The sequence below is a fragment of the Panthera uncia genome, chromosome B1 (genome assembly GCF_023721935.1).
Source record: "Panthera uncia isolate 11264 chromosome B1, Puncia_PCG_1.0, whole genome shotgun sequence".
Taxonomy (NCBI): domain Eukaryota; kingdom Metazoa; phylum Chordata; class Mammalia; order Carnivora; family Felidae; genus Panthera; species Panthera uncia.
In genome coordinates this window covers 156,992,692-157,014,935 of record NC_064811.1, presented here as the reverse complement: position 1 = coordinate 157,014,935, position 22,244 = coordinate 156,992,692, and the positions used below count along the sequence as shown (strand labels likewise).

General features: G+C 55.0%; 2 protein-coding genes across 2 annotated transcripts in view; one reads left to right on the top strand and one right to left on the bottom strand.

Moving 5' to 3' along the window:
• The first annotated feature begins 5,889 nt into the window (after nt 1-5,889).
• Nucleotides 5,890-10,969, top strand: BRF2 (BRF2 RNA polymerase III transcription initiation factor subunit). Its single transcript, XM_049631412.1, has 4 exons — nt 5,890-6,795; nt 7,735-7,794; nt 8,252-8,573; nt 9,496-10,969. Exons 1-4 carry the CDS (start codon nt 6,642-6,644, stop codon nt 10,223-10,225), a joined length of 1,266 nt encoding a protein of 421 aa, XP_049487369.1. The 5' UTR covers nt 5,890-6,641; the 3' UTR covers nt 10,226-10,969.
• ADGRA2 (adhesion G protein-coupled receptor A2) overlaps nt 10,905-22,244 on the bottom strand; it is a 35,147-nt gene continuing 23,807 nt past the window's right edge. Inside the window, exons 6-19 of the mRNA XM_049631408.1 lie at nt 21,984-22,147; nt 21,345-21,558; nt 20,670-20,834; nt 19,866-20,064; nt 19,208-19,357; nt 18,921-19,082; nt 17,915-18,139; nt 17,502-17,718; nt 16,392-16,600; nt 15,582-15,709; nt 15,147-15,270; nt 14,541-14,686; nt 13,938-14,027; nt 10,905-13,707 (exon numbers count right to left, since the gene is read on the bottom strand). Of these exons, the coding sequence (XP_049487365.1) occupies nt 12,441-13,707; nt 13,938-14,027; nt 14,541-14,686; nt 15,147-15,270; nt 15,582-15,709; nt 16,392-16,600; nt 17,502-17,718; nt 17,915-18,139; nt 18,921-19,082; nt 19,208-19,357; nt 19,866-20,064; nt 20,670-20,834; nt 21,345-21,558; nt 21,984-22,147 (3,460 nt within the window). The 3' untranslated portion in view covers nt 10,905-12,440. The remainder of the gene's footprint in view (nt 13,708-13,937; nt 14,028-14,540; nt 14,687-15,146; nt 15,271-15,581; nt 15,710-16,391; nt 16,601-17,501; nt 17,719-17,914; nt 18,140-18,920; nt 19,083-19,207; nt 19,358-19,865; nt 20,065-20,669; nt 20,835-21,344; nt 21,559-21,983; nt 22,148-22,244) is intronic.

Genomic DNA, 22,244 nt, shown 5'->3' with positions numbered 1-22,244 from the left:
GCTTGCGCTCACAGGCTGCAAGATCATGACCTGAGCGGACGTTGGACGCTTAACCTACTGAGCCACCCAGGCGCCCCAGATACACTTTAAAATGAAGATGGGAGCAGGCAGTGCAGTAAGTACGGACTGCTTTGAACATTTCTGCGTGCCTTTGGATACTGTTCTGCAACCAGGACAGATAGTGATCCTGGGGGAGAACGTGCCCAGCTAACTAACCCCCCCTCCGCCCCCCTCCCCCGCGCCCCCTGAAACACACACGCACACGGAAGAACTGTGGTGGCCGCGGATACCATCCAGGTCACTTCCGGCTCCGCTTATCATCGGCCGCCTCTGGGCCAGAATAAACGCTTGCTGGGGAAGCACCCTGCCCCTCCGCTGCCCGTGGAAAGCAGTCATTTACCGGGTGTGGTTCTGACGCTTTAACCAGGGCCCAGACATCAGCAGCACAGGCTGCTGGAACCCAACGTCCACCAGCGAATGGATCCCGTTCCCATGGCTTCTCTCCAGGTGTTCTCTCTGGGGCTGTGCCCTCACTCTCAGGGGAAGGCGGATTCACATTCAAAACAGGCTTCCTGAGCTCTGTGAGCCAACGTGTCCCAAAGCCCCCAGATCTCGACAGGTTTACACAGAAACCTGTATCTGAGCCCTGGAAATAGTCCCCTTGGTGCCCTTGATAAGCCCTCAGAGGAGAGAGAAAGCTGTTGTCCTTGCCTATCAAGTGCCCTTCAGGCTAGCTTTGACTGCAACAGCATTTTTGCATTAAGCATTTGTATTCTTACTAGTCACTACACGCTGACAGGTACTATTTCTAATTCTCATCAAGGTAGATAATATCTCCATCATGCAGATGAGGAAACAGAGTCCTAGACATGGGGAGAGTTTTGGTTCCCCTGGGGTGTCACAGTGAGTAGTTAAGAACAGATTTCGGGCCACCTGAGTGGCTCAGTTGGTTGAGTGTCCAACTCTTGATTTCAGCTCAGGTCGGTGAGATCGAGCCCCTCAACGGGCTCTGCACTGACAGTGTCGACCCTGCTTGGGATTCTCTCTCTCTGCCCCTCCTTCCCTCTCTGTCTCTCAAAAATAAATAAACTTTAAAAAAAAGCAAAAAAAAAAAAAATTAAAAAAAGAACAGATTTGAACTCCTTGTCTGTCTGACCTGGAGGTCTAGAACAGGGGTCAGTAAATACAGCCTGCTTCCTGTTTTTATATGGCCCTAGAGGCAAGAATGATTTTTGCTTTTTTTTTTTTTAACATAAAATGAATAAGTCTGGAGATCTAATGTACAGAATGATGGGCATAGTCAACAGCACCACACCGAATACTGAAATTCTTACAATTAAAATAACAGTATTTCATGACACACGAACATTACATGAAATTCAAATGTCAGTGTCCACAAAGTTTTACTGGAATACAGCCATACTCATTTGTTCCCATAATTGTCTATGGCTGTTTCCACGTTATAAAAGCAGACTTGAGGGGTTGTAACAGAGACCTTACCATCTGCCAAACCTAAATATTTGCTATCTGGCCCTTTACAGAGTTTGCTAACCCCTAGTCTAGGATCACTTTGGGAGTCAAGGAGATCATGTTGTAATTCTCTTGGGATCCTGGAGGACTGGCCCAGGCGGGGAAACAGTATGACTCGATTCCCTCTCAAGATGAGGCCAGCTAAGCCACAGCCTCCCTGAGGAGGGATGTTCCAGGTAAGTAAGCTGACTGGTATTCATGCTCTCAGTCTGTGCAGCGAATGGTGGCCTGGGACCACCTTCTTAGAGTTATCGGATGCCTTTGTTCCTCGGAGTTCAAGAAATGGAACACATTAATCCTCAGCCCAGGAAAGGCGATGTGTATAATGGGGATGGCATGAACAATGCAAAAGGAGAAGGCGGATATGAGCAAGGGGAGTTAGCTGGCACCAGGATTTAGGTAGTTCGTGCTGTAGGCCATAGCGGTAGAGAAGATTGAGTTCCCACCAAAGAGCTGAGGTGATGGGAAGGCAATCCAGTCAGAAAGACTCCTCAGCCCGAGCCACCTGCCAGACTTAGTGTGACAGGAGAGCGTGTCCTCAGGGCTCGGAGTGAAACTGGCTCAGAGTGATAAGGTTTCCTTTCGGTCCAGTGAGCTGGGAGGAGCCCAGGGGTGAGGCCAAGATTAAGGAGCAGAGGCAGCCCAGCTCTCCCTGGTGATTTGTTCTAAATTAGAATCGTCTTGTCTCAGAGAAGTTTAGTCTTAGAAGCTGTTGCTTCTTACAGGCCCACCTGGGACAGGTGTTCATAGGAGTGGACTAGCTCCTCACTGAATGCCAGCCCTCAGTATAGAAGGTGGCCCCTGGACACCGGGACGACAAAGCCACATATTCCCACAAAGACTTGCAATCAGAGGGAGAGCTAGACGGGCAAACAACTATGTAGAATACACACATCTAACTGAAGGAGGACGCGTGGGAATTTCCTTCAGCCCCCACAGCAGCAGTGTCTTCCTTTCCCCTCTCCTCTCTGGAAAGAACTGTGACTTGAGGTCTGTATTTCACACCTGGACCATGGTTGGGGCAGCCTTTCCAACAGCCTCCCCTCCCCAGTAGCTTTCTACTCAAATCCACACGTTCTGGGCGCTCTGCATTCCAGAAGCCCGTGTGCCAGGCACCACGTGGGCACTGGTTATACAGAGACAAGAAACATGGTTCCAGTTTCAGAGGCTGGGGTGGGGGTGGTGGTGGTGGCATGGGGGAGAGGGGTTTGAGGAGCATCTGGTAAACAGATCATCACTATCACTGAATGACGGTAACTCTTAGAAGAGTCTATAACAGCAGGAAGGGCACTAGGAGGTTGTGTCGGTCCTAATTTCCAGAGAAAGGCAAATAAATGTACTTCTTCCTCAGAGAGTGGAGAACCCCAGACTTACAAGCCTTAAAATTGGTTTTTGTAAATCTTAAGTACAATCTACCCCCCAGTGGGGGGCCCAAACTCAGGACCCCAAGAGTTGCCGACCGAGTCAGCCAGGCGCCCCTGGACTTTCAAGTCTTACTAGAGAGCGCCATCTTCTGGTCTGGGTTCTGCCTACCTCCCAGCCTGTCTGGGGGCCTTGTGGTACCTTGGGGTATCACACACTTGTGACTGGAAAAGAGAATCACTCACTCCGCTACCCCTTATAGGCGCTGGTTGAAGGATCATAACACCGCTCTTCCATTTTACTAAGAGTAATGTTGGGAAAAGAAGAATTTTAAGGTGACTTTCATGGGCAGAGGACTCTAGTAAAATCCCACTTTTTTTTTTTTTAATGTAGTTAGGTTCAAGATCTGCACAAAATTGGGGGTGGGAGGAGTCTGATGCTGTTCTGTAGGGTAATGTAAAGAACCACTCCTGGTGCAATTATGTTGCTCTTGGGAACATATTTCCCCACCCCCGTAGGGATGTCAACTGTAGTGTCTAAAACTAATGGTTGGGGGCGCCTGGGTGGCTCAGTCGGTTAAGCGGCAGACTTCCGCTCAGGTCATGATCTCACGGTTTGTGAGTTCAAGCCCCGCGTCGGGCTCTGTGCTGACAGCTCAGAGCCTGAAGCCTGTTTCAGATTCTGTGTCCCCCCCTCTCTCTGACCCTCCCCCGTTCATGCTCTGTCTCTCTCTGTCTCAAAAATAAATAAACGTTAAAAAAATTAAAAAAAAAAATAAAACTAATGGATGTCTCTGAGGGGTGTTTTGTGCACACACAAGCATGCCGGTGTGTCTCAGAATTTATCTGCTGGACAGCCAGAAGTAAATCCTTATCACACACCTCGCACTAGTGGGCAAGTCTAGAGGAGACTTTGAATGCCAGTGCCCACCCAGAGCTATTGTGTTGAAGCCCCCTTGTGGTGTGGGGCTGGAGCGAGTAATTCAAACGTAAGAGAATGAACTGTTGGGGATTACTGTATCTTGGGTTGGGGGAAGGAGGTGAATGCTCCAGTGTGATCCAGTCCTGGGGTAGTAGGTGGGACTTCTCTAAAAAGAGGAGGTCCGCATGCTCTGAGAAAGCAGTCTTTTGGGGATGGGGTGATATATTTAAGTATGCACATCAAGGAAAGAAACTGGAAAAGAGGGGGGTGACAGCTTTTGAAGGTATTTTGGTTTGGTTGTTTTTTAAAATTTAGTTGTTATTATTATTATTTTCTCTTGAGAGAGATAGAGCGAGCCAGGGAGGGGCAGAGGGAGAGGGAGAGTCTTAAGCAGGCTCCATGGGTATGGGAGCCTGACACAGGTTCCATCTCATTGCCGTGAGATCATGACCGTGAGATTATGGCCGGAGTCAAAATCAAGAGTCAGAGGCTCGACTGACCGAGCCACCCAGGCACCCCTGGTTTGGTTGTTCTCTAAATGCTTACCTCTTGAACTGTGAGGAGAGTCTTAGGAAATTTCCCATTTTACAAACATACTTCTCATTTATGTTACAATCACCTTAAGTTCCTCCACCCTTCAGCAAGGTGCATGAACGGTCTCGTGATACTGGTGTGGAAAAGGAGAAAATGGAAGTCTGGCTGCTCTGTGCTCCCAGGTCAACTGACGATTGGTCAGTGGGAGAGCATGCGGCTAGCCCACAGAGATCCGAGGTGCAGGAAATTCCGTCGTGCGGTAGTAAGGGAGGGGAACAGCTGTGAGCAGAGGGGGAGGCGCTTGTGAGCCGGGGGGGCTTCCATTGAACGGGCAATCCTTGTAAGGCACAGCACCTCCTTCCCAATTTATACTAAAGGTAAGCAACATTTGAAGCAGGGAAAGCTGATGCTTGGATTGCAGGTAATATGCAATCTTTATGTCAGAGATGCCCTTGTTCCCCACTGTGGTCCAGGTAACTCACAGTCTCATTAGGCATAGAGAGAGTCCTCTGTACCGACCACTGATTACAGCTCTTTCAAAAGAACCTACCGCCCTGTCTCCTCAGATCCCTTTCTTTTTTGAGGCCCCAATCCTTTGAGGTCTCTCTGGGTACATGGTCACTGTGTCGTCTGTCTCTTCAGGTTAGTAAGCGCCATTTTTAATTTTGAAATCTTTTCAGTTCTAGGACGCAGAATTTATTAGTCTTCTAAGGAAGGCAGTTGTATCTTATCTTGTAACCTGTAACCTGTACCTTATTCTCAAGGGAGTATCCCAATTTGTTAAGGGGCTGACAAAACATCCGTATTCCTCAATCCATTCTGCACAGGAGCTGTCCAAACATTTTCTGTTCTCAGGGAAAAGTGCTGATCTTACCTTCCGTCCCCAACCCCCAATGTAAGGTTGAAATTAAGCCCAGAACAGCTCCTAAAATCTGCTGATGCCAGGAGCCTAATTCTCCATTGTCAGCCCGAGAAATAGATTCCCCGCACACACTTTAGGCACGTGCTGTGATGACTCCCATCTGCTTTCTTGGAGTCATATGGACAGACTTTGGTGTTCCTTGTCATTTAACTAAACTTTCTTATTTTTCAGACACAATGGATTAAACCTTTCAGGCGTTAAAATCTTTATTCTTAACGAGTGTGATTACATGACTCTTTTGGCGACTTTTAATTTATATTCAAACATAACATACATAATTTTAAATTTGTAAGCTTGGTTTCTGTGATAGTATCACTAGAGGCACAATTTTGTTCAAGATTCTCTGAGTTATACTATAGCAAGCTAGGAACTTTGTAGCAGAATCTTGGAATATCTTAAAGCTCAGCTTAAGCTCAGTTTTAAAACATCTACATCTGCTTGAACCCTCCAGTTTGTCCAAAGCCTCATCACTCCATATTCTTTCACTATCAACTCCCTTGGATATTCCTTGCCTAGTCTCTGAAAGCATTTGAGTTTGCCACTCTGGATTTAAAAAAAATTTTTTTTAATGTTTATTTATTTTTGAGAGAGAGTGAGAGAGAGAGCGCGCAAACGCTTGGAGGGGGGAAGGGCAGAGAGAGAGGGAGACACAGAATCTGAAGCAGGCTCCAAGCTCTGAGCTGTCAGCACAGAGCCCGAGGGGGAGCCTGAAGTCATGAATTGTGAGATCACGACCTGAGCTGAAGTTGGACGCTTCAACGACTGAGCCACCCAGGCGCCCCTTGTCACTCTGGATTTTAATTCAATTCCCTCATTCTATCGTTGAGAAAAATAGACTGCATAGACAGGAAACAACTTGCCTGGGAAAGCCACTCTGGAGAGTAGAACATAATTTCCTGCTTTCTCACCATACTTTGTACTATGGCCAAAATCAACATTTGTTACCAAAGAGTAACAGAGAATCTACGATTCCCCCAGCATTTCAGGAGTTAGACTTGTTTGGGAATGGCCACAATTTCTTGTCTGTTATGTGTGTCCACGTGAGAAGAAATCTCACCTAAATTCAACTCCCCCGCCCCGGTCTGGCCCACTTCAAACCGACCTCAGACGCCGGGGGAAGGCAAGGCGAAGACGCGGTCCACACCAGGAACCTTCTCTCCTAGCTCACGTTTCTACCCGAGCCCGCAGAGACCCGGACCGGAAGTGGCGCTCGGCCGGCGTACAGAACTGCCTACGTAAACCGCGTTTGCTCTGGCCGGAAGAGAAAGGTGCAGCGCTTAGAAGGCTCCCCTCCTAGTACCGGCTTCCGCGCTGTTGCTGTTGCGGACGTGCGAGTAGATACCTGAAAGGTTCCGAGACTCTGGGTTGTGACATGCCGGGCGGAGGCCACTGCCCCGATTGCGGCTCCACTGAGCTCGTGGAAGACTCTCACTATTCGCAGAGCCAGCTGGTGTGCTCAGACTGTGGCTGCGTCGTCACCGAGGGAGTCCTTACTACCACCTTCAGCGACGAGGGCAACCTCCGAGGTATTTGTGCCGGCCTTTCCAGGGCCGCGGGTATAGGCTGGGGTGGTGGAGGGATTGACATCAGATTCCTCTTATTCCTCTCACGCCCTCTTGTTGTCACGTGTACACTTAACTACGGGAGAAAGTGACCTAAAGTGAACGAGCGCTGCAGGAGGGCAGGGGCGGCCATTCCTCTGCGTTTTTCTAGCACCTGGTACGGTATCTGGCATGTATTAGGTCTCATAAACGTCGACCAAATGAAACAGAGAAACAGAGTTTCACTCAATTTATCTAGTTTGGGTGTGATGGACGGATGGAATTCTTTACAAGTGCGGAAAAAGTATGAGCCCGAAGGAGCCTTTAGCCGTAATTGACAAACACATCTTTTTTTTTTTTTTTTTTCTTTCTTTCTGAGTCCCTGACCAGTGCAGCCCTCAAAATCAGCAGTCAAGAAAATTGCGTGGATTGGATATACAGGAGGGATGGCTGCAAATTTGGAACTCTTGAAGCCACTTTAGTGCAGTCTTAACCTTCCTCAGTCTCTGTATTTTTTTAAATTTTTTTTTAACGTTTATTTATTTTTGAGACAGAGAGAGACAGAGAATGAACGGGGGAGGGTCAGAGAGAGGGAGACACAGAATCTGAAACAGGCTCCAGGCTCTGAGCTGTCAGCACAGAGCCTGACGGCGGGGCTCGAACTCACAGACTGTGAGATCATGATCTGAGCTGAAGTCGGCCGCTTAACCGACTGAGCCACCCAGGCACCCCTTAGTCTCTGTATTTGGTACTGCTTGTGAATGTAGAAAACCAGATGGACTTTTAATGTGCAAAAATGGGCACCTTCATGAGACAGGGAGCAGAGCCTAATGATATGAATTCTCCCTGGTTTTGTGTGGTGGGAGGCCAGGGGTCTGGTGAATAAAGGCTAAACAAAGCTATTTGTTGTCCCTTATCTTACAGAAGTAACATATTCCCGAAGCACAGGGGAAAACGATCAAGTTAGCCGCAGCCAGCAACGAGGTGAGACTCAACCTTTTATGATACAGTGGCCTTAAAGAAAATTCTTCTGATGGTCCAGCGCATCCTCTTGCTTTTCCTGATTTCAGCATTGCTATGTAAGGTAGAGTAGAAGAGAATGGTAGTCCGAAATAAAGAATGGAGATGGCCTAAGAGAGGTGGCAATTCAGTATACAGTGTGGGTTTGTCGGGGTATGTTAAAGATTGATTTAAGCATCCCAGATCACACTTTGGCTTGGCTCTGAATCACACCAGCCCCTGAAGAGTGGTGGGTTGAAACGTGACTTCTTTCCCCAGATTTCTTTGTCTCTTTAGAATGACCTCACCAAGTGTCACTTCTGTCATTGTAGAAAAGTACATCATTTGTGCAACTGGTATGGGAGGCAAGTGTAGCAGAAGTTGCTAGGAGCCACTCAGTAGTGCCTTTGACCCCTCTGACTCTGGCTGTGGGCTTTCTTAGGTCTCCGCCGAGTGAGAGACCTCTGTCGAGTCCTGCAGTTGCCATCAACATTTGAGGACACAGCAGTTGCCTACTACCAGCAGGCGTACCGGCACTCTGGCATCCGTGCTGCCAGGCTGCAAAAGAAGGAGGTGCTAGTTGGGTGCTGTGTCTTGATTACCTGCCGACAGCATAACTGGCCCCTAACCATGGGAACCGTCTGCGCCCTGTTGTATGCAGATTTGGATGTGTTTTCTGGCACCTACATGCAGATAGTGAAGCTCCTGGGGCTGGATGTGCCCTCGCTGTGCTTGGCAGACCTGGTGAAGACGTACTGTAGCAGGTACCTGCCTACCGGGAACCCCCGGGACGGGATGGACCCTTAGCCCTCAATCTTTTTACCTTTCTGTCACTTTTTCACCAAAGCGCATCTAAAGGGATTTGGGAGGAAGATCTATGTTCTCCCTCCCTTGTGCTCTTGTAGTCTCTCTTCCTAGTACTTGGCGATAAAGCTGATTCCATTTCACATTTCTAAACTGTTTGGCATTTCCGAATCCCTTTGCCTTTATTGCATCCTGATGCCTGATATAGGCAGCGCAGGTATCAGCCTTGTCACCGGGCCGCTGAGTTGCGGCTCTCACGTTGTGCGTGGCCTGCTTGGCTGTGTGTGACCGCCCTGCCTCAGCAGGATCACCTGCAAGTGGAGGTGACAAGATGTTAGTGACTGGGCCAGTGGTGGAAGCTACTGCTTTTTTTTTTTCATTTTATTTTTTTTAGGAGCCACGTTCTTCTCTTTTCTCTTCTCTTCTCTTCTCTTCTCTTCTCTTCTCTTCTCTTTTCTTTTCTTTTCTTTTTTTCTTTTCTGAAAATAGAGTAGAAGGCACAGGCTACCAGTGTCAAGTTGTGTTGGGTTTGCCTGGTTACTTCCTAGCTGGATGACTCTGGGCCAGATTTTTAACTATAAATGCACATAATGGGGTGTAGAGTGGATGATAGGAGAGCATGTGTAAAGTACGGAGAATACTGGCCGACAGGGTCGCTGACACATTAGCTTCCCCCCTGCATGCTCCTGCCCTTCACCTCACGGGTGGGAGACACAGCCTGTCTTCTCTCAGCACCTGTATAAACCCACTGCCAGCAAGTTTGAGTATTTGTTCCAAGAGGACAGAACAGCCCACCTGGAGTGGACTGCTTTTCTTCACTTGGGAAGAGCAGTCCCCTCCCCCATGGGCATCGAGACCAGACTCTCCTTTTGGTCATTTCAGCTTCAGACTGTTCCAAGCCTCCCCGTCTGTGCCACCCAAATACGTGGAAGACAAAGAGAAGATGCTGTCGCGAACATTGCAGCTGGTGGAGCTGGCGGATGAGACGTGGCTGGTGACTGGGCGGCATCCCTTGCCTGTCATCACTGCTGCTACTTTTCTGGCATGGCAGTCGCTGCAGCCTTCGAATCGGCTGACGTGTTCCCTGGCCCGTTTCTGTAAACTGGCGAACGTGGACCTGCCCTACCCTGCTTCCTCCCGCTTGCAGGAGCTGCTCTCCGTGCTGCTGCGGATGGCCGAGCGGCTGGCCTGGCTGCAGGTTCTGAAGCTCGACAAGCGCTCTGTGGTGAAGCACATCGGTGACCTTCTTCAGCACCGCCACACGTTGGTCCGCAAGGCCTTTCGCGATGGAACGGCAGAGATGGAAGCTGGGGAGAAGGAGCTGCGGGAATGGTGTCAGGGGCCAGAGCAGGGAAAAGAGGAGGTGGCGAGTAGTTCCTTAGATTTGCCTGAGGGGAAGCGGCCAGCTAGTCCCACCCCTCTCCTCCCACCTTGCATGTTGAAGCCCCCAAAGCGGATCTGCCCCCCACCCCCAGTCTCCACAGTCACCGGAGATGAGAACATATCTGATAGTGAAATAGAGCAGTATTTGCGTACCCCTCAGGAAATTAAGGACTTTGAAAAAGCTCAAGCTGCAAGACAGGCTGCCAGGAGTGTTTCTAACCCTCCCTGATGTACATCCGGGGGAGCACTCACCACATTCTGACAGCAGCTTAATAATAATCCTGTCCTATCTGGAGAAATCAGCATATGTAAGTCCTTAGGTGTTTTCTTGTTTAAAGGAACCAAGGGACTCTGCAATTACCTGGACCCTGGGTCCTGGAATAGAAGTTGGGAGCAGTGCAGGGACGATTGGCTTGGAGAGAATCGGTCCTTTGGTGCTGGAGAAGTGGCCCATGTTTGTATTACGTGGGATGGCTTCCCTCCTAGACTGGTTGGAGGAGGTTAGGCTTCCTCCTGGTTTGAACCAGGTACAATGCTGCTGCTACAGGCCTGATGATGGGCCCTCACTGCTGGTGTGGAGCGGGTGGTATCTCGAATGGTATCAACCCCCAGAGGACAGGAACCGGGCAGCTGTGGGCCCAGTGTCCATCTATAGGCATCGATGGGTTCTTGTGTATGAGGTCATGAAATCCTCCACTTCATAACAAAAGGACCGTGGGTGGACTAAGGTTATAGCTCAAGGGCTTTGCAAAATTTTAATATATTAAAACAAGAGGCATCTGCTAGAAAACATTCTATTGTATAAAACTCAAGCTTTTAAAAACATGTTTTCTTTGGCACTTTTCATCCCCTCCCTCCCTTTTTTCCCCAGCGTATTGCAAAAGCTCTCCAGTGCTAAGGCATTGGCAGGGTATGTAAACGGCAGCCAGCATATGTGGAAGAATAATACGAAGCTTTTTTTTTTTTTCTTTTTGTCTAATATTGTCTGTGCAGCAAGCATAAATAACAGGATTCATCCCAAGGTGTGTGGGTTTTCTCCCCTCCCTTATGTCTTTTGCCTTCGTGATCAGGCTGCAGTGACATGGACGCTGGGAGGGGACCTAGACCAGGTCTTGTTTTCCTGTTCTTCACCAGGCCCAGGTTTCCCTCCACCTTCACTGGGTCCTTTAGTAAAAGGCTGGTGGTGACTTTTTAGGTTGGGGGAAAATATGGGTGCTGGTGTTTAAAAGTAGTGAAGGCACAGGGCCCGGGTGAGCTGCAGGGACCCTACCTGATACCTTGAGGGATTCAGCTTGGGAGTCTGTGAGGCAGGAAGCCAGTTTGATGTTTGGGAGGTTTCTCCCTAACCTGACTTAGAGGTCAGTTCTTGGACTGGTCCTTCCATACGGCCTCATGGAGGCAGGGAAGTCTCTTCCTCAGCCCCATGGTGTTAGAAAGCTGAGACTAGGGGTGTGGGGCTTGCAACTGAACAATAAGTGCTTCCCCAACACTACCTGCAGCCTTGTGGTAGAGCCTCTCTTCGGAGCACTGTTTATAGGGCCAGGTTTAGGGCGTGACTGCCTTCAGCTCCAAATCTAAGCACTACGACTCTCTACTTCCCTCAGATCCTTCCCAGGCATCTGGCAGAGTCAGCTTCTCAGGTGTAGGGCCTTGGCTTTGTCCTGGGACGCCCCCTCTACAGCCCTGCCATGTAGTGTGTGGACCACTCCTGTGGGAAGTGTCCCACCGTCCCTGATGGTGCAACCTTCCCACCTGCTCCCACCCCCTTCCCTAGAACTCCCATCTCCAGAGCTGCTTTCATACGGTTCTACCTTCTCTTGCATAGTTTATCTTAAAAGCAGCACCTATAGGTCCTGGTCACCTGGTTCAACTGCTAGGCTGGCCCCCTGGTTGGCCAAGAGCAGGGTTGGGGAGAGGCCCTAGGATCTAGGCACAGAGGGCTGACTTCTGACGAGGGCAGTGAGGAGAGAACGCTGTTCTCAAGCTCCTGTCATCTGAGTCTTCCTGATCAGGCTGATGACCATCAGTGAGGCACGGTGGATAAGCTGTGGGGAGTACCTAAGGAGGAGCCCACCTGGGGGCTCTGGGGGGGGGGGCAGTCTCCCACTCCACGGGCTGGCAGGACCTCCCCTGCTACCCTGGACGGCACAGATTTGACTGCCAAAACTAGCCTGGGCTGGGACGGAAATGTATCATGCCTGTGGTCCTGGGATTGTCGCTACCCCAGAGGGACTGCCCTCTTGGCGGTGGCAGGCCTCCCCCTGTCGTTTTCCCCAGCCTCCAGGACTAAAGCTGGTGTGCCGAGCCGCAGCCATGGGCGCCTCTACCTCAAACCCGTTGATGTACCGGTTGACGTCTTTGAGGCCCCGCCCCCCCTCCCCCCCAGCAGCCTGGGTGACAGGGCCACATGGCTAGCCTGTCCTACAGCGTCGCCCACCCCCGCCCTAGACGGTGGTTTCGCTCTTCCAGAGCCCCGTCTTCATGCAGGGGCCTCCGGCCGCCTCCGTGCCCGTCATGGTGATGTCGTCGTACTTGGCCCCCTTGGGCGCGCCGTTCAGACTGGCCGCGTTGAGCGGGTACGAGCGGCGCTTGCTCTCCCTCTCCAGCGCGCCGCCCCCGCCACCCTTGAGGTTGTCGCGACTGGCGCTGCGGCGCTGGCCTGGCCGGCCCGCCTCGGGGGGCGGCGCCGCACTCGTGTCGCTGCCCTCCGACGGCGTGAGCATGGGCTCGCCCTCGAGCTGGAGGCCCGGGCTGTTGCGGCTGCTGCCCGGGTAGCTGTCGGACGGGCTGTTGTGCAGGCTGCCGCTCTCGCTGGACAGCAGCTCCGGCGCCCCGGCCGCCGCGCCCCCGCGCAGCGCCTTGAGCCGGTTCTTGGCGCCGGCCTCCCCCGCGCGGTGCCCCTTGACCCGACTCTTGTGCACTCGGCGCCCGTGGTGCAAGTTGTTGGCGTGGCGGGGCGCGAGGCTCCCCCGGGAGCCCGTGGGCTCTGGCTCCCCTTCCCCGCGGGCCACCACCCCGGCCTCGCACACCTGACTCTGGGCCAGCTGCAGGTTGGTGAGCTTGCAGGGGCCCAGGGGCGGCGCGTGGCCGCTGCTGCCGCTCGGGGAGGACTTGAGGGAGGGAGGCCCCTCTCCGAACACAGGGGAACCGTCCTCTGAGGCAGCGGGCACGGCCCGGGGTGAGGCGCCGGGGGCGGAGGCGTGGGGGCAGCAGGCACGCCAGGAGGCCCTGACGTCCCTGCGCCTGGCACAGTGGTGGGTGAAGACGAAGAGTCCCAGGGCGGAGGCTGCCACCCCGTACAGGCAGCTGCACACCACCCGGGGCAGCCAGCGCTGGGACACGGCCAGAGCCCCACAGGCCCACATGGCCAGGTACAGGAAATGCGTGGTCACCAGCGCCCCCAGTTGGACTCCCGGAGAATAGAGGCCGTCACCATCCTCCGGGGGCCCGGGTGTCATCACCCCCGCGCTCCCAGTAGCCAGAAGGGAACCTGAGTCATTCAGGAAGGGGCCGCTGCTCCTGAGCCTGGTGGAAGCCCTGAGCTCCTCCCCTGGCTCCAGGGAGACCCTGCTGGTGCCCCCCTTTGGGCTCTGTGCCAGAGGACCCCTTAAGCGCAGCCCTGCACACAGGAAATAGATCCAGGTGATCAGCAGAATCAAAGCCACCGGGATGTAGAAGGCTCCTAGGCTTGGACGCCACACCAGCCAGCAGCTGAGGGGAGACACAGGCAGTGGATGAGGAGGGGGAGCACATCTGAGGTGGCTGGGTGGCTGGGGTGATAGGACATGGTGAGTGGAAAAGCAGAGGTTGGCTGAGTCAACATGCATGGGTTTGGGGTGGGTCGCCGGCTGAGCGGGCCTGGCAGGTGCCCCTGCCAAGGAAGTAGAAGGTGTCCAGTGTCAGGGTGGGTGGGTTTGGGGCGGGTGGGCAGCGGCGCTCACTAGGGGCTGTGGTCCCGGTAGTTGTGGATGTTGACAGCAGCTGTGATGCCACAGATAATGAGTGGGATCCCTCCAGCGATCAGATAGAACCTAGGGAGGAATGGGGTTTGGGGGTCAGAGAGATGGGGAACCAAGGGAATTGGAACCAGGTGCTCGGAAACCTTGACTCAGGGTCTCTGTCCCATCCTCCTTCCCCTTTAAATTCTGTCAGAATTTTTTGCCTGGGACGCAAGGCCCCTACGGGGCAGGTTCAGTAGATTCCTAGGGGACTTGGCCAAGACTGTTCTAAGGGAGAGAGGCTAGAATTGCTCTCTCACCTTAAACACTGCAGAAATCAGGATGCTGCTCACATGGCCAGGATCCCTGTCCAATGCCCTTTGGAGTCTCTTCTTTCCCTGGCTTTGTCATGCGGGAAAAGCCCTAAGGGTGCACCCACCCCATGGCCTTGGGCAACCTGGTGCCACCTAGGGCCTTCTCTCTTTGGAGCGTGATCTCCCAGGATCTTGGACCCACCCTGCATCCACCCTGGGAGGACAGAGCTTGGTGTTCTATACCCGCCTCTGAACCCTTCACCCTTGCAAAGCTGACAGTCGAGGCATGTACCGGAGCATGGGACGGGGAGCGGGCGGGGCAGAGTCCCCTTCTTGTGGAGGGGGCGCTCTCCAGGTGAGCTCCTTGTGGAGGACGCGGGCCTTCACACCCATCCAGAGCAGTGTGGACAGTGAAGAGTAGTGCAGAGTGACACCCACCTGCAGGGTGAGGCCACTGACGCTGGGGGACGGGGCCGCTACGACTGGAGCCACCCCAGAGCCTCCGTGCGCAGCGTTCTCCCGCTCCTCCCAGGTTCCCATCCCCAGCTCTACCCAGATCCTCCTCAAGGTTCTGACCCCATGGTCACCCTCTCAACTTCCAGCCCGGGGTTCTCTCCCACTCCGGAGACTTGACACCCCTGCTCTTGCTTTCTGGCTTGTCCCTGACCTCTCCTTGCAGACCCCATTCTCCACTTTGAAGACCCATCTCATAGTTTCTCTACTTCTTACCTCCCCTCCTCTCATGCCCCTGACCCCAGCAAGGTTGGACACAACAGTGGAGCTGGGGCCTGTTAGCATGAGTCCCCTTTTCCCCCTGCACCCACAGACTCTGTGCCTAGGCTGCCATCACTCATCTAGGAGCGCCCCCCGCCCCGCTCCAGCCCCTTCTCCTGCTTACTGCCTGGCAGACCGTCGGGTAGTTGGTGAGTGTGATGCCTCCTGCAAAGACGGCGGAGGTCATGGCCATGTGGAAGCACAAGTTCAGCAGCATGTGCCAGCCCTTCCGGGACACGTGGATGGAGCTGCCCCAAAAACAGTAATTAATGGGCCACTCAGCCCAAGATCAGGTCCATGGGGTCTCAAGGTAATTCAGAGAGCAAGAGGGAAAGGCAGATATCTATGTGCATACATGTGTGCGAGTGTGATAGAGGCCCCAGGGCAGGAAGGGCTTAACCCCCAAGGTGTGTTTTCCAGCTCTAGACCCTGCAAATAAAATGCTAGGCAAGGGCCCAAGAAAGTCATGTGGCCCCACTGGGGAAAGGAACACTTGGCCAGTACTTGGTGAGATCCACAGCCCTCCCTCCTCGCCCAGCCCTCCTGCGGGCGCTCCCACCTGTGGTTGAGGATGTAGGTGATGATGGTGGAGAAGAGGCAGAGCAGCAGCAGGGCGGTGCAGGGATACACGACAGGGTGCAGCCCTGCCCCTGAGCCCCCTACCTCCCTGGGGAAGGCACTCAGCTCCTAGAAAGAGTAGGAAAGAGGACGTATTAGGAAGCCAGGGGTAGAGGCCACCCCACGGAGTCCTGGCCAGCCCCCCAGGCCGCTTTTCCTTTCCCCAAGCCCTGTCAGCTTTGGCCCCTAGTCCGTCCAGGTAGGTGAAGATGTAAGTGCTGCGAGTCCGCTCTTAGGAAGTCAGTCTTAGGCAGTGTTAATCATCTACTGCCTGCCTATTCCTCCCTCCTAGTCTCTTGCCCTTCCGGGAGCTTTTCTGAGCCTCAGCCTGAAAATCAGGGATGAGGCAAGAGCTGGAAGTTTCTATCATCCAGCTGATCTGGGAGAGCGGGCTGCAAAATGTGGTGAGGGAGTGGGGTGACCAGAAAGGAGAAATGTTCCCAGATTTTTTTTTTTTTCCACTTTAACAATCTGGGTCTCAGAGAGTGCAGGATGTGAACACCGGGGCTGGGGAGTTCCAGGTCCATCTCTTTCGATGAGCGGAGGCAGAACCTCCCTGTCTCCTGAAAGATGAAAAGGTGTGGGGAAGGCCAGAGGGACGTATCCCCATGAGTCCTACAGTTACGAGGCCCCATAAGGCTGCTGTCCTCTCTGTAGTTCTCTGTGGCCCCAGGTGATCCGAACACCCCCATTCTCACCTCCCACACATTCCCCGGAGTTCTCCCAGCCTCCGGGCCCCTGTCGCACTCACCATGAGCACGGCCACGTTGCCCAAGTGCTGGCAGTGCAGGGAGCTGACGTTGGGCTGGCTGGAGCGGAGCTGGCAGCCCTCGGGGCTCCAAGCCCCCGGGCCGCCCGGCCCGTCCTGGCTCCATCGAGCTGCCATGGGTTCGGCCCCTTCAGCCCAATGCCGTAGCGAGACGGCCACTGGCTCGGTCAGGTTCCCCACACCACAGCCACCTGTGGGAGACAGGGAGGTCCACACGGGTGGAACCGGGCTGCGGGGAGGCTGGCTGTATGGAACTAGGTGGCAGCGAGTGAACAGCCCGAGCGTGCACTGAACGCCCGCAGGCCAGGCGCCGGCCGGACTTCGGGACATGGTTAGGTGCCAGTTCGGGCCCTGCCTTCCAGGTGGTCAGTCTCACCAGGGTGACACAGGGATGGATCAAAATAAAGCACCAGGGGGCGCCTGGGTAGCTCAGTCGGTTAAGCATCTGACTCTCAGTTTCGGCTCAGGTGGTGATCTCGCGGTTTCCTGGGTTCGAGCCCCGCATCAGGCTCTGCGCTGGCAATGCGGAGCCTGTGTGGAGTTCCCTCTCTCTCTCTCTCTCTGCCCCTCCCCTGCTCACGCTGTCTCTGTCTCTCTCAGAATAAATAAATAAACTTAAAAAAAAATTTTTTTTAAGAAAAATAAAGCACTGGGAGGTGGCCTGTTCCAAGTGCCGAATGAATGGTGGTGACCTACCTGAAAAGAGGGGACTCTGGGGCTGGGGTCAGGGACAGGAAGGTGGAAGGTACTTGTACTCAGGGAACAAAAGGTGAAGAGAGGACTCGGGGATGGAGGGAGCGGGGGCACCCGGAGAGGGAAAGTTGGCACCAGGTTAGGAGGTCGGAGGGAGGGAGGGAGGCCAAGGTGGGTCAAGGGTCTGTGTTTTTAACTCTTGCAATTTGACAAATCTGGGATATAAATCCCAATGTCTTCCTGAGGCTTTTCTCCAGAAGCCCTTTACAGGATGTCTCTGTCCCCTATCCTCCTGGGAAATGGGGTGTGGTCACTCTCCTCTGCCACTCCCCCAGGCTCTTAGGGGGTGCTGTGGGTGAAGGAAGGGCAGGAAGAGGTGTGGGAAGTTCAGTGCCTTACTGGTTCCTGCAAAGATGACAGGGGTGGCCACGCCACGCCTCTTGCCAGGCCCAGGGGCTCCAGGACGTGAGGTGTTGCCGTGGCTGCGGAAGAGGCGGCCGTTTCGGAAGACGAGCAGTTGCAGGGTGCAGTCTGGGGGGACAGGGGGAGCCAGGGCAGCCGGAAGGGACGAGAACAGACTGGGCGGCAGCTGGATGGAGGCCAGGGCCACGCTGTTCTGGGGGGACATCGGAGTTCCTCAGAGACATCTAGGACCCCCTAGGACTCCAAGGCCTAACGGTTACCCCCTCCCCCCTCCCCTCTACCCCTTTTCTGGAGCAGCTTCCACTCACAGCACCCACTCCCACGAGGCACCTGCATCTGGGCACATCCCCTCTTAGCATCCGCCCCCACACGCCTCCCCCAGTGCCCACCTTGATGTGGAAGGACGACAGAGAAATGCTGGGCCTCCCCGTGGTACAGCGGAAGCGGAGCTGCTGATCGGCCAGGGGCTCTGGCTCCGGGGAGGGGTTCTGGCCGGGGCTTCCGGGCCGTATGCCCAGCACTCCCGCCTCCCTTCTCTGGAAGGCTGTGCAGGTCAGCCCCACGTAGCTGTGTGGCTTGATGAGGTAGGCCTCCAATGCCACGTTTCTTGAGTTCTAGGGACAGGGAACTTGTCACTCCCCCCCCCCCCCATTTGAGATCTGGCGGCTCTCTCTTGGCTTCCTGCTGAGACCACACGGTCCCTCTCTGCGGGTTTGCTCAGGCTGTGTCCCCCTACGCATTCTTCCTTCCCATCTTCCCAAGGCTTGGCAGTCTTAGGTCTGCTGCCGAGTCTCCCCTACCCCTAGCGATGGCACCTTCTTCCTCCTAAGACCTTTCCTCCCACTCACACCCTACCTTGTATCTTGCTCACTTCTCAACAGATACTAGTTCTGCCACCCCAACTAAACCGTGGAGCAGGGTCCACGTCCAGCCTCCTTGTACCTCTGGAAGTGCCTAGCACAGCATCTTGCTCCCCTGTGGTTGCTAATGGGTTCACAACCCACCCCTGGCAATGTCACCCTCTTTTCAGGGGACAGATGTCTCCATCACTCCTTGTTCCATCACAGTGCTGTCACCCTGATCCCAAGCCCCTCTAGTTCCTTGAGCTGGTGCTACGGTTCCATTCCCCACCGTGAAGTCTTGCACAACTTCTCCCTCTCACTGGCCCCCTCTCCTTTGCACTGCTCCTGACAGCTCGGAACTGAATTCCACTCCACTGAGTCATGCTCCGTGCTCTGGCTAGCTGGGCGCACGGCAGGTGCATACTTGGAGGACTTGCTGCCCGAAGAGAGGAGTGTGTCCGTCCTGGCTGGCGAGGGTTGGCCCCCGTTGATTCTAAGGTCCCTCCCAGTGCGAGGCTCCCCAAGGAGCTTCCTCCCAGCCGGCCCATATTACCACAGAGATGTGCTGGGCATGGGGGCTGAGGGCAGCCCCCCCGATGCGCTCCAGGGCACCCACGATGCCGCTGCAGGCCTTGTCTTCACGCTGGGCCAGCCACAGCAGGTGCTCGTCTACCAGCATCAGGTTGCTGGCCATGTCCACCATCACCTCCACCAGCTGGCAGGGGGCAGGGAGTCACTGAGGGCAGGAGTCGGGTTTGGGGCCCAGGGGCTGGGACACAAGAGGCTTGAGCAAGGGAGGGGGTGGTTTCCAGGGGCCCCAGAGGCCGGGTTGAATCTCACCTCTTTGATCTGGTCGACATAACCCAAAAATTTTTGGATCATCTGAGCCACATAGACAACATCCATCATGTCTGAGAAGCTGGCCGCCTCAGCCGTGTACACCCGCAGCTGGTGGGCCAGGGTCAGCGCGTTGGAGGCGTTGATGGGCATCTGGGAGAATTGAGGGGGAGAAAGGAGACCGTCCAGTTCTGCTCCTTCTCGCCGAGAACTGCCCCTAGGGGGCCCCCTTGTCTGTGCTGATGCTCAGGGTGCCGGTGCCTGGGGAGAGGGGTCTAGCCCACCAGCTGGGTCTAATCAAGATAGGAGGCACAAGGAAGGAATGAACTCAGGACTCAAGGCTGTCCACTCCGAACACCACTGGCCTAAGGACGATGGGACCACCTCACGCTGTCCTTGTTTTCCCCCTTAAGGCTGTCCTTGCTGTGTTTGGGACTAAAGATGCTCGGGGTGGCCCTGGGAGGGGGTGGTCTGAATTGCCTGGAAGAAGAAAATAGAGAGAACAAGAGCCCTTCACCGCGCACGCCCACAGAGAGGAGGGGCGGCGGAGTGGCCGTGAGGGGGCCTCCAGGCCCCGTGGGGCCAGCGGGCTTCTCCCCTTCCCGTTTCCCGACCCAGAGCAGACGGGATGCCCCCTGCCCCTCTCCTCTCCTGGCCTCACCAGCACAAAGGTGTAGAGCACGCGGGTGATGTCGTTGGTGTACAGACAGTGGGAGTAGTCCCCGGGCTCCCAGCGGCCAGCTCGGTCACACCGGCGGGAGGCTCGGGTGCCCGGGGCACCCCTGCTCAGGGGCACTGAGGTGAACGGGTACTGTAGGCAGGACTGGTAGGCTGTGATGCCGGCCAGGGTTCGAGGCCACCTGGGGGTAGAAGCAGGAGTGTGCTGTTGCCCCAGGCTCTTCCTTCCCTCAGAGCAAGGGTCCTTCCCCTGCCCTCAAGAACCTGGATGCTCGGGCCCCTTGGGACCTGGGGGAAGGCTTCAGAAGCGAGGGTTTGGACTGGCCTTCCAGGGGCTCCCGAGCCCCACCTTCTCTCTAACTCTGTGTGTGTTCAGAGTCGGAGCCCTGAGTTCAAGTCACTTAGCCTTGGCGCCCCTGAGTATTCTCAGCTGTACAACGGCGAGAACAGACCCGCCCTCGCTAACTGAGGGGGCCATTGGGATATTATGGCGTGTTTGTTGTGTGAGAGTTTTGTGTACTGTTAATGTAAGGAAGCAAACCAAAGAAACAGAAAAATCCACCCAAACTTCCTGTTCTGCACAGCACATCTCAGATGGGGAGTTCATACCAAAAGACAAGGGCTCTGTCAATACAGCAGCGGGACAGTGGCACTTGGAGCTGGACGACAAAAGTGCTGTCTGCATCTCAGAGCAGATGGGGAGACCCTGGTCACCGGTGTTGTCAGACGCAGGAGTGGGGGTGGGGGCTGGGAGGGGGTTCCTCTGGGGCAGCAGAGGCGGCCGCACCTGAAGTCCCCGCGGTTGTTGGCCACTCGCTCAGCCGGGCAGTAGGAGGCCGAGGTCTCCAGCACCACGATCTCCACCTTCTTGCTGGCGTTGCCCTGGGCCGTGGACACCGAGCACTCCCACTCCCCTGATGCCCACACGCCGATGTGAGACACCGTCAGCTCGCTGCAGGCGGGCAGGGGGAGGGCCGGCTCGGCGAGGTGCTCCAGGTGGCCGTGCCACTCTCCCTGAGCGCCCCGGCCCCGTCCACCCGCATCACCCTGGCCTAAGTGTGCAGGGCTTGAGCTTCGGGGTTCTTTTTCCTTTAACTGAGCGAGGGATACAAGTACATACTCCTTTCATTCCCATCGGCCTTAAGATATTGTTTTCCTGAGCTTCAATTTCCCTGTGTGTATCAGGGAGATAATAATACCTCTCTCGAAAGTCTATTGGAGAGATTAAGTCTGATAATAGAGTTTTTACATCGTAAAGGCACTAAAGAAAAGTCAGATGTGATCCTTTTTTTTTTTTTCTATCAGGCATTTAATCTGTATTCCCCTATCCAGACCGTGAGTCCTGGATTTCCAGGCACACACACAAGCACACTCTTAACGCCCATGAATGTACTCCCAAGGACATCTGGGCACAGGGCATTGGGCGGGCGGGGGATGGGTACTGTGGCAGCAGGGCCTGTACCTGGTGATGAAGGTGCAGTCATGGATGAGGCTCTCGGCCAGGAGGATGCCCGCCTGCTCGTCACCCTCCAGGGGGGCCCGGTTGTGGTACCAGCGGATGCGGGTGTCTTCGCCCAGGTAGCTGGCAGAGCACTGGAAGGGCAGTCGGTCACCCTGGAAGACCACTTGGCGCAGGGACGGGATGAGGTGGTGCGTGTGCAGCTCCAGGGCCCCTTCTGTCGGGGGGGACACCAGGGCAGTGAGGCCCGCGTGCAGCAGTGTGCGAGATGCCGGGGGCAGGGGTGTGGTGTGCAGAGCCAGGAGTGGAGCTGCACTGGAGCCCACTGTGGCTGGGGGGGGGGGGGGAGGGGGCAGGAGAAAGCCTCGGGAGAAAAGAGAACAAGGGGGGGGCGGGAGGGTTTGGGGCAAGCAAAGAAAAGCACTCCTGTGGCAGCACATTTGTCACCCCAGGAGGTGGGACCAGGTGCAAACACAAAGCAGCAGCCCCAAAGAAAGTTTAGGAACAGCTGATGGAGAAGGACCCCCAGGGGGTTCTGAGGGAGAGGATGCCCTGGAGAACGAGAGGCAGGGGGAGCCTCGAGCCAGTGGGGCCCTTCAGGAGCGCGTCTGCGCCAAGGGTGCAGGGTGAGGGCGTGCTTACCGCAGCGCAGCTGGGCCTCCTGGAGGCCGCCCAGGGCCTGGGCATGGAGGGCACCGGGGTAGGCACAGAGCGTGTGCTCCGACAGCTGCAGGGAGCGATTCCGGGCCCAGGACAGCAGCCAGCGCAGGCGGCAGTCGCAGGTCAGGTACTCAGTGCCGAGATCCCTGCAGAATGGGTAGAGGGGCCACAGAGTAGAGCGGAGGGGGCGTGGGCTCAGGGGGCGGGGCTGGAGCCCTGGGAGGGAGACTGAGGCTGGGAAGG

What these genes read in the sequence shown, in the direction of transcription:
- BRF2 (XM_049631412.1), top strand. Translation starts at nt 6,642, where the DNA reads ATGCCGGGCGGAGGCCACTGCCCCGATTGCGGCTCCACTGAGCTCGTG. An exon ending in CGACGAGGGCAACCTCCGAG is followed by an intron (nt 6,796 to 7,734) that starts GTATTTGTGCCG and finishes CTTATCTTACAG; the next exon opens with AAGTAACATATTCCCGAAGC. An exon ending in GTGAAGACGTACTGTAGCAG is followed by an intron (nt 8,574 to 9,495) that starts GTACCTGCCTAC and finishes TGGTCATTTCAG; the next exon opens with CTTCAGACTGTTCCAAGCCT.